This window comes from Populus alba, chromosome 11 (assembly GCF_005239225.2).
Source record: "Populus alba chromosome 11, ASM523922v2, whole genome shotgun sequence".
Classification (NCBI taxonomy): Eukaryota; Viridiplantae; Streptophyta; class Magnoliopsida; order Malpighiales; family Salicaceae; genus Populus; species Populus alba.
Window position 1 is genome coordinate 15,832,582 of NC_133294.1, and position 10,795 is coordinate 15,843,376.

The following is a 10,795-nucleotide window of genomic DNA, read 5'->3' on the forward strand; positions in this document are numbered from 1 at the left end:
TTTTTAAACTAACACTATTTCCGGTTGTGTTTTTATGTTCAAGGTATGCTATATTCCTAATATTTTTTTTAACATGTTGCCTTCCCAAAATTTATACGAAAGAAACTGTGTTAGAATTCTTAAATACCAACTTTTCCAGAGGAGGACTCCAAGCTTTAGATGCATGAAACTGAAAGCAATGGAATTCACGTCGGATTTGCCTGAATTTGAAACTGAAGAACACAAACAACGGGAGATATTCCTATTGCTGTAAACATGAATTCCCTTTTTTTTTTCCTTTTATATTCAGTAGATCATAAGCTTACATCAAACGAAAGCCTGGACAATTATCATAATTAAAGTGGGGCAAAAAGCAAATGCCTGTACAAATGATTGTATAACTTTATACTTCCGAATGGTGAAAAGATTACCAAAAGAAAAGAAAGAAACTACTTTATATGAACAGTTCAGTCCCAGGTATGATGAACCAAAAAACTATCAGTACAAAAAGTCAACTATCTTGCTTCTAGTTGTGTCATGGTGATTTCATTAGCTGAAATCTTGCTCTGAATTGATGAAGAACTTGCTTTAACACTATCCTTGGTGGTGAAAAAACCAGGTTCTTTCGGCTGAGGCAACTCACTCTCACTACCCAGCATCATAACCACTGTTGACATGCTTGGTCTGTCTCTTGGACTCCGTTGCACGCATAATAGACCTATTTGTATCGAACGCAGCGCTTCATATAAATTGCATGATTCTACAATTGATTCTGCAATGAGTTCTGGGGACCCGCCTTCTATAAATAATCTCCACGCCTGGAATCAAACATTTATTAACAGGCAGCTTGGCATTATGCACAGATATTAAAATGTTTCTGCAGTGAAACTTACATATCCAAGAAGGTCCTGCTTGCTGTCTGGATGACAAAATCCTTTGTTTCTCTTTCCACTCACTATCTCTAGCACCATCACACCAAAGCTAAAGACATCTGATTTCACAGAGTAGAGCCCGTCGATTGCATACTCTGGTGATATGTAGCCACTGCAGGAGGTTATTCAATGTTAGAAGATGATAAATCAAATTTCAGGGACCGGAAACAACTGGCAAATAGGACAGCACTTACTATGTTCCCACCACCTTATTTGTGTTGGCTTCAGTTTCACTTCCTCCGACACTTCTAGCCAGGCCAAAGTCCGAAATTTTCGGATTCATTTCATCATCTAATAAAATGTTGCTGGCTTTCAAATCCCTGTGAATTATTCTTAGTCTCGAGTCTTGGTGAAGGTAAAGGAGTCCCCGGGCAATCCCGTTGATAATGTGGAAGCGTTTAGGCCAGTCTAGTACCTTGTTCCTTGTTTTATCTGCCAATATTTTTGTTCATCATGTGATTATTATCACGCTAGTAAATGCATGGAAAGGAGGAACGAGAAAAACAAAACTAATATTTAGATGTATTTTCAATAATAAAAAATTTCCAAGGCAGCATGTGTGACAAGGAAAGCAGAAAAACCCCTTCCACAGCAGATCATTTTCAAATGGATTTTGGAGGAAGCTTAAGAGATTCAGGCTGAGGTACTTATGATTTCTCCTTTATCTTGATACATATTTTAACAACTGATATAGAAAAACTAAGTAAAAAACACTAGCTAGATCTGTAAGGGTTTTGAGATACAAACCAAAGATGAAGTCCAAGCTTTTGTTGGGCATGAACTCATAGATCAGCATCATTTCATCGGCTTCAATGCAGCAACCTAGAAGCTTCACTAGATTTCGGTGCTGCAGTTTCACAATATGCTTGACTTCGTTTTTGAATTCATCGAGTCCTTGTTTTGAAGTCTTTGAGAGCCTCTTCACAGCTATTTCTTGTCCATCTTTTAGTATTCCCTGTAAATGGCCATTCCATATATGTTATAACCATGTCTTTTTTTTACTAAAACTAACACCACGCACAGAGCTATGTTGGTGCAGCCAGTAGTCTGTACCACGAAATTCAAGAAATTGTGTCCCTGTTTACTGAAGTAGTATTATTACCTTATAGACAGTTCCGAAACCACCTTGTCCGAGTACATTGGCCGCAGAAAAGTCATCGGTTGCACGAGACATAGTACTTATATCAAACAACGGCAGTTCTAGATCTTCCTCCTTGCCTTTATTATTTTGACTTGTTTCCAGAATATCTTTCATTTTTCCTGCGAAGTATCATAACAATGACTCCAAAAGCAACAAATAGTCCTCTATATTCTGCTAATAATTCAAACGTAATGAGTTCCTTTACATATTTTTGAGGCATCACATATCCGTAAAATCCAAGTATAAATGTTCCCTGCTATGCTTGAAAAAGACTAGACTGAGGGAATTTAATATTTGAAGGATTGAATAACTTACTCTTTCTCAGCCGCTTCTTTCTTCGGAGAAGCAGGAACAAGGCTAGACTGAGAAACACCACCGCAACAGATGGCACTAAGATTATTATAAGCGTTTGTTTTTTCTCTTTGGATTTAGCCTCCACGCCTCCCGCATCGCCTAGACACAAGGCAGTTAAGAGAAGAGAAGCTGGAAGTTAGGAATCAGATAGGAAATCTCATCACCACCTTAATCAGATGGACAAAAATCATTAGGGAGGCAATACAATCAATCTTTTCAGGTTTATCAGTTTTGTAACGAAAAAGTATACTGTTTTTTTAACATCTCCAACAATCTCCCCATAAGGTAGGATTTTATTAGTTGAAGCACTTTTTTTCTTGAGGCGAGACTGATCCAATTTATTATTAGTTGTGAAACAAATAAAATCCTACAGAATGAGTAAGAGGTCAATCTAGAAGAGGAAATAAACCTGCAGTTAGATAGCTTTTCAAGCTAGTCATTGAGGCAGTTAATTCATATAATATGCACTGCATTTGCAAGTTAATAGAATCTCAGTATTAGAGAGTTGCATCTGAGGCGAGAGGATTTCATACCTAGTTCTGATCCAGCCATCCTTATGTATATTTCTTGCCCATTTTCATTGAACTGTCTCATATCAATAAGGTCACTGAACCAGAGCAAGCACCCACTCCCTCCATTGTTGCTAATGTCCAAATTTGCATAAGCTGTACAAGAACAGTTCTTCTGGCACGTGCTTCTGCACTCGTCAAGACTCATGCTCCTGTTAAACCAGGATTTTCTTGTTTCAGGCAACTTGATGCCGGTGAACTTTCGAAACCCATCTCCAGAGCAATTCAATTTAGTCTTTCTATCGCAGCCACTTGACCAATCCATTGTATCCCAATCTTTACGAATTTTAGGTGTAAATCCATCCAAACAATTGCATACAGGGGAGTTGTTGATACTACAAGTGGCATATGCACCACAAAGTGCATAACGATCGCAATTATCAGTTTGCACTGTGAGATAGAGGTCCCAAGATTGCGTTCGATCAATCCAGGTGAAGCGCTGGACAGCACCATTCTGATTTATCACCATCCTTGAAAGAAATGAGTTGTTAACAAGCTGATAGGTGTAGTATTCCTCATCATTATCATAAACAAATCTGTATGTGTAAATCGTATTTAGTTTCAGTTGAGGAGTACCACTGAACCGCAAACCATTCCATGGTCCAGACCTAAACCTCTCAGTTGAATCCTCTCTCACAATCAACTCAGAATATGCAGCAGGATCAAGTCTGTAAGTCCAATTACCTCGAGAAGGATCATCAGATGACTTCCATGATGATATGTACCGATCCAGACCGGTTACAGTGTTCCTTCCAAGCTTCATCTCTGGCAGGAACGTATCGCCTGGATAGTCAAAACTCTGCCACAAGGAATTTTCCAGATTTCTATCACCCTCCTCTCTCACAACAAGGTTTCCTGAATCCAAAAGCTGCGCAACCGGATTTGTTGCAGGCCCTGATGAGTTGGAAGACCATATTGCGCTCCCAGTTTGATCGAGAAGGACAAGAATTCCTTTGCTAGTAATCCTCAAAACACCAGATGAATCATTGATCGGGGTTTCCCTGTTAGCAACCCAAGCTACAGTCGGAGTAGATATTTGGTTATACCATATGCACAAGTAACGATTGCTGGAGGCGCCAAAGCTGGAAAATCCCAATTTAAAGCTTCCACCGGCTGAAACAAGAAAATCTCCATCTTTAAATGGTTGAGTTGTATTGATGGAGTCAACTGCTATGGATGGAGCTATAATCAGCAACAAAGAGAAGCAAAACAGAAGTGAAGGAAAGGAATCCATTGATATTCACCTAGTTTTTTCCCGCACTGCAGATTGTTATTTGATCAGGATGGAAGATAACCAACGGAAAGAAAAGGGAAGAAACAAGATGTAAGCCCCTAGAAATGATCCAGTAATGGTATTCTACTGTGCAGGTTATAATGTGATGAAAAGAACAACCATAGGAAGTAGTAAATGTCATCGTAGATGTTTATGCGGTGTAAAAATATTTTTTTATTTTAAATTAATTTTTTAGAGGTGTTTTGATATATTATATAAAAAATAAATTTTAAAATATAAAAAAATATATTTTAATATATTTATAGAAAAACATTTTAAAAAAATTCAAACGCGTTCGGAGTGCAGAGAAATGCTGACCCTGTATTCCTTCAAGACAAAAATAGTTCAAAAACGCTGACACTAACATCTTGTCATTGACATGCACGCTGTCTTGAGCTTTGATTGCCTTTGTTTATTGTTTTTTTTTTTTTTTTTAATCCTATCTTACTAGTCTGGTTAAGAATAATGTTCATATACAACCGGTCCAGTGGTAAAAGTTTGGGATCAAGAAGTTTGTTTTTTTTGTGGTCTCAGGTTCGAGCCCTGGGTTGCTCATATGATGGTCACTGGAGGCTTACATGGTCGTTAACTTCAGGGCCCGTGGGATTAGTCGAGGTGCGCAAACTGGCCCGGACACCCACGTTAAACTTAAAAAAAAATAATTAATGTTCATACGCAGAAATCTTTGAATTAAATCCCGGCTCCACTACAGTTATAGAAGACTAATTTAGAGTGCACGTGGATGTGGGGGTAATAGTTAATTTTTAAAGAGTGTTTTACTTGAAAATATATTAAAATAATATTTTTTATTTTAAAAAAATTATTTTTGATATTAGTATATTAAAATAATATAAAAACATTAAAAATATTAATTTGAAATAAAAAAAATTTTAAAATATTTTTAATCAAAAAATTAAAAACTTTTAAAATACAAAAACAAATAACTATTTAATAAGTTTAGAACTTATGCTTACCAAACACGTGTACTCGGTCCTTGGGACCATCAAGATGGTTGTGTATTTGACATTTTTTTTGCTAGATTTTAAGTGAAATTAGTGACCTTCAAATGCTGGTGATATCTAAGAGCTGTTCTTGAATGTGTCTGCACATCATTTTCATTAATCACCTGCTCTTGAATAAGGTAACTTAAAATGCAGAGAGAGGTCACAATCCTTTGCTGAGGGATAAGTATGGCTTTTTTTCAATGATGGTCCAAGTGACTACTCGAATCGTGGTGGGCCTTGAAGGATTTTAAATTTAGACACTTAAAAGAAAATAAAAATCACACGTTTTTTTTGGGATCCGAGTGTGGTTGAGTTTTTTTTTTTACAATAAAAAACATGTATTATATATATAAAACTCAATCTCATCTTATTATATTATATTCTCAATTATATATTTATAATTTGTATTTTTTTTATTATTTTAATATATTATATCAAAACTAATTTTTAAAAACTAAAAATATATTATCTTTATGCATTTTTAAATAAAAAAATAATTATTATTATATTTTTAAACATCATCTTAACACGAAGATGAATCATTTTTTTTGTAATATAAGATTCCAAGTGTTTATTTTTTTTTATTGATTTACATGTGTGAAATGCAATAAATTATTATATAAGCTGTTAATATTTGATAATTTCAATAAGTATTTTTATCATTCAAATTATTAAAAAGATTTGTTATTGTTAATAAAATCATCTTACAAATAAGGTAATGAGAAAAAATAATTTAATTGTGCTCTATTTAACATTTAATAAATTGTTGTTTCCAATTCTAAAAAAAAAAAAAAAGAATAAAAGAGAAAAGTATTGGATACCTCCTTCCTTGCACAAACATTCCTGCCTTAAATTAGGGTTAGCCGACGTGAGGAAAGGACAACTGATTGTCTGATTGTGTCGGAGCAAGTATAATTTCGTAAACGACGTGCATTTAATAAGTCTTTGCTTTTATTTGTCCGGCGGCTCCGGCCGTCTAGTTTGAAAAGCCAGTGGCTATTCAACATAAATAAAGGGTGGCTTATGCAAACGACGTGTATTCTAATATGGACGCGCTCTTTCATTTTGGATTCTGATATCTCTATCTTTTTCAACTAAAATCAAAGTCTTAAAACATGATTCCTGGTGCGAAGAGGGTCAAAAATAAAAATAATTTCTACAGGTTAAATTTCAGTAGATTTTAGCTCTAAAATTTAAATTTTATTGGATTTATGATGGAATATTATTATTATTATTATTATTTCCAGGGGCTCCTACTAGCATCATGTTTTCGTCACTATCTATACTCTATATTTATATGGAGTTTAGTTCCGATTGTTTTTTAAAGTTTTTCGTGTTCGAAATGTATCAAAATAATATTTTTTTATTTTTTAAAAAAATATTCTTAAGATCATTTACAATCCAATGTCTTGATCCACTTGGCTACATCCGCCCCTAATACTCTATTTAAAATTACCAAGATTTGAATTTCTAACATTTAACATTAAATTTAGTGCACCAAAACGATCAAAAACATATTAAAAAAAATTATTTTTTAACAAAAACAAAATGAATTTTTATGGAACACAGTTTGCACGAAGTTCCAAACAGTTTCTAAATAATGATTTAGTTTAATAATCAAATCATTGATTAATTTTAATTGAATCCTCGATTAAATCAATTATTTATTTAATTTGATTTCAAAATATGATTTAAGTTTTAATTTATTTAAACCAATTATATGGTTGGGAAGACCAACTTTATAGAAGAAGAAGAAGAAACTAGAACGACCTAACTTCTTCTAACATTGACATATGAACAATATCAGCATCTATTTCAAAGTGCACAAAATCTGGTAAGAAACTGGTGGCCAACCCAATTTGCAATTAATAATTTTTTTTAATTTATTAATCTTTAAGTTATTTTTATATTAGTTTGTATATCAATCCAAGATTATTTTTTACAAATAATTTTAAAAGCATAAATTTCATTTCAAATTAATACATTTATAGAATAAATTTGAAAAGTAAAAAATAAAACAACCATTCAACTTATTCCTTAAGTTGATAAATTGTTATTATAGTCTTGATGTTACTCATATTAGTCGTGCATGACTAATAATTTTGCTCCCTTTATGAGGAAGAAATATGCGTTTTCAGTCAAGAAAAAAAAAAAAAAAAAAAAAGAAGAAGCAAGTCTTTTCGCCGGCCCATTTGTTTTTAGGGTTAATAATTTGACATTATATTCTTCTGCCACCAACATGTATGTATCATAATTTTGGTTTGTTAGCCGAAAATTTTACTGTAGTTAATTTTTAAAATATTTTTTTATTTAAAAATATATTAAAATAATATATATATATTTTTTTATTTTTAAAAAATTATTTTTGATATCACAACATTGATCTAAAAATACTAAAAATAAATTTAATTTTAGACAAATAAAAAAATAAAAATTTAAATTTTTTTTAAAAGAGCTTTTGAAACAAAAAAACAAACAGAGTTAAAGATGCTTTGCAATAAATGGGTGCTTGAAAGAGAAATCTAACCATTTTTTTTTTTAAATTATAAAATATTTTTGCTTTAAATTATTTTTTTAGTGTTTTTGGATTGTTTTAGGGTGTTTGGAAGTGTGGTAGCGGTTGCTTTTCAAATAGCTTTTCGTGCCGAAAAGCATGCAAATAATGTGTTTTCATTTTTTAAAAAATTATTTTTTATCAGACGATCCAAAAGTTTTAGTTTGTTCAACCTCAATTCTTAATGTGCTAATATCAAAAATAACTTTTTTAAAAAAAATTATTTTAATACATTTCTAATATAAAAAAAACACTTCAAAAATCAACATTTATTACTATTATAAACACTTCTAAGTTTATGGAAAGGCTATAAAGTATTACTCTAAAAGACGTAGGTTTTTCACTATGTCAGGATCCATTGTTCATTCTCTCACACATTATTGTAAATGAGTTAAGCAAATTTTTATTTTTTTTCAATTTGTTCCTCAAACTTTTTTTTTCTGACAATTTAGTCCTAATTGAAGACCAATTGATTTATTTTTTTAAGGTGGGATTGAAAGAAGAGACACCAAAAAAAAAAATAAATAAAAAAAAAGCATCAAATATGAGTGGCATGCCATAAGTTTTGCAAAAGATGTACTTTGGTCTTTAAATTTTATAAACCATGCAAATTATACAATTTCAGTATCAGAAATTTTATTTCCAATTTAATTTTGGTACAAAAATTTATTTTTATTATTTTTTAATTTCAGATTGAGAGAGAGAGAGAGGTCTTCGAATTCCAATAATAGAAAGAGAAAAATATCGTTGACACCAATTTAGACTACCAAAATAGACTATATTTGTGTCAAATGATTCTATTTCTTAAGAGAAGTTCATATTAAGTATTTTTATAGTTTTGAAGTTCGTTAAAAATAAATCTGAACTCGGGTTGATTTTGACTTTTAAAGCTATAAATAGATTTATCACGATTTCTACTATGTTCTAAAGGTGTTTTGGGTCAAAAATGGGCTGAAAACAAGTTTTTGGGTAAAAAACTTAAGTTATGATTTTTCAGCCACCATAATAGTTGGAATCTAGGCAAATTAAACGACACAACGTCTACTTTTTTTTTCAATTAGGATGGACAACATGTCATCCATCCCAATTGCAAAAAAAAACATTTAAGGGCCCAATCATGCAAGCCCTGACAATATAGGCTAGGTGAGCTAGCCTAGCTTGCTAGGCCCGGTAGAGTATTGCCTTTTTTTTTTTTTTTTGTTTTTCTAATTCTTTTTTTAATTAATGATTCATTTTTTATGGTTTTTTCTCTCATTTGTTTTAATTTATATTTAATTAGTACCACTTCTCTCTTTTAGTTTGTTTGGAGAACTTTTTTTAATAAATAATTATTTTTTTAATTATGCATTTAAATTTGAAGAGTTTTTCTAATTAATTTATATATATATATATATATTATTTATCTTTTGTATGGATGCATTTTATTTTTTAAAATAAAATTTTTTATTTTTAGATAACATTTTTAATATGTGCAGCCTTGCATGATGTTTTTTCCCTTTTTGTGTCTCTATTTTTATTATCATTTTCTTAAACAAAAAAATTATTTTAATAAAAAAATTTAACAAATACAATCAGGTAAATATTTTGGTTTTTGATATAAAATATCTTGATTTATATCAATCTATTGATTTTTAAAGTTTTATTTTTAGATTTTGTTAATGACTTTTTATTTATTAATTCACGTATATCATTCTCGATTTATTTGATTACATATATATATATATATATAATCTTTTATTTGAACTTAAATTTTTTAAATTATAAAAATACATTAAAAAAACCTATAAATAAATAAATTTTACAAATTATAAAAATATTTGAACCACGACAAAACACAAATTAAATAACTTGTTCAATGTCAGTATAATGTCATTGGGCTCTCATTGCTTTTTGAAGAAAATCTAGTGCGGCAGTATTTTCCGTAAATTCATGATTAAAATGTGACCACTAGACTCAATAGTGATTTTCATTTTTCTCCTTTTTTTTTTTTTTTTTTAATGTTTAGAAGTGCTGTTGACTTTACAATGGAAGTAAAAGAAAAATATTTGATAATTTTTTTCAAAATTCATGTTATCAGACATACTTAACAAATCACGAAGGAACATATTTAACATCCAGGAAAAAAATGGCATATTTTCAAGCTCACCGTCAAAATCCGCATGTGGAAATTAATGGGATTTTCCTTCAGGATGTTTCGAGGAAAAATCAAGTACTCAAGAAAGAATTCAAAAATTGGGTCAACTATAAGTTCAATAATCAAATAAAAAAAAGTCATAATCGTCGCTGCATTGGCTATAAATTAATGTTTGAATAGACGTGTAAAATAATTTCAAAGTATTTTTTACTTAGAAAAATATATTAATAATATATTTTTTATTTTTTAAAAATTATTTTTAAAATCAATACATCAAAAATATATTAATCTAAAATAATTTTTTTTAATTTTTTAAAATATTTTTCAAATACAGCACCAATTGTCTTCTTAATTAGCATAGGCTGGACGAGGCTGGCATGATCCATCACTAGGCTGGCTGGCATACCACTTGAACCGTGCCCAGGAGTCGCCTAGCCCAAACATTTGACTTTAACAAACCGCTGAATCCTTAAACCGTAATTTGACTTAGTTTTTCTTTATATTTGATGTCGAATCTACCCTATATAATTATTTCAAATTAATATTTTTAATATAGAACAATTATCAAACTTATTCTTTTACATATATACCTCTCAAAACTGATGAAAATATTCCAATATGAAAAACTCAAATTCGTTCTAATTTATTATAAAGAAGATTGGGTTTGTTTATTTTTTTTTATTGGATGTTTATTTTTTTTTTTTAATTTTTAGAGTGATTTTATGATATTTTGGGGTTGCAAATGGTTTCTCAAGAGTTATAGAATATTTTAGAAGTATTTTTAAATAAAAATAAATTAAAAAAATCCTCTCATCCTTTAATTTTGTTTTTTGTTTTCCCTCTATAATTAGATTT

General features: G+C 30.7%; 1 protein-coding gene across 1 annotated transcript; it reads right to left on the bottom strand.

Moving 5' to 3' along the window:
- Nucleotides 1-244: 244 nt before the first annotated feature.
- LOC118047503 (G-type lectin S-receptor-like serine/threonine-protein kinase At4g27290) lies at nucleotides 245-4,373 on the bottom strand. Its single transcript, XM_035056809.2, has 7 exons — nucleotides 2,940-4,373; nucleotides 2,368-2,505; nucleotides 2,014-2,171; nucleotides 1,659-1,866; nucleotides 1,106-1,343; nucleotides 873-1,023; nucleotides 245-797 (listed from the first exon to the last, which is right to left on the bottom strand). The coding sequence occupies exons 1-7, from the start codon at nucleotides 4,207-4,209 to the stop codon at nucleotides 495-497; spliced, it is 2,466 nt and encodes an 821-aa protein (XP_034912700.1). The 5' UTR covers nucleotides 4,210-4,373; the 3' UTR covers nucleotides 245-494.
- Nucleotides 4,374-10,795: the final 6,422 nt, after the last annotated feature.

Coding starts and splice junctions, on each gene's coding strand:
- LOC118047503 (XM_035056809.2), bottom strand. CDS start 4,209: ATGGATTCCTTTCCTTCACTTCTGTTTTGCTTCTCTTTGTTGCTGATT. Junction 2,506..2,939: donor GATGGCTGGATCAGAACTAG/GTATGAAATCCT, acceptor CCTTGTGTCTAG/GCGATGCGGGAGGCGTGGAG. Junction 1,867..2,013: donor GTTTCGGAACTGTCTATAAG/GTAATAATACTA, acceptor GGCCATTTACAG/GGAATACTAAAAGATGGACA.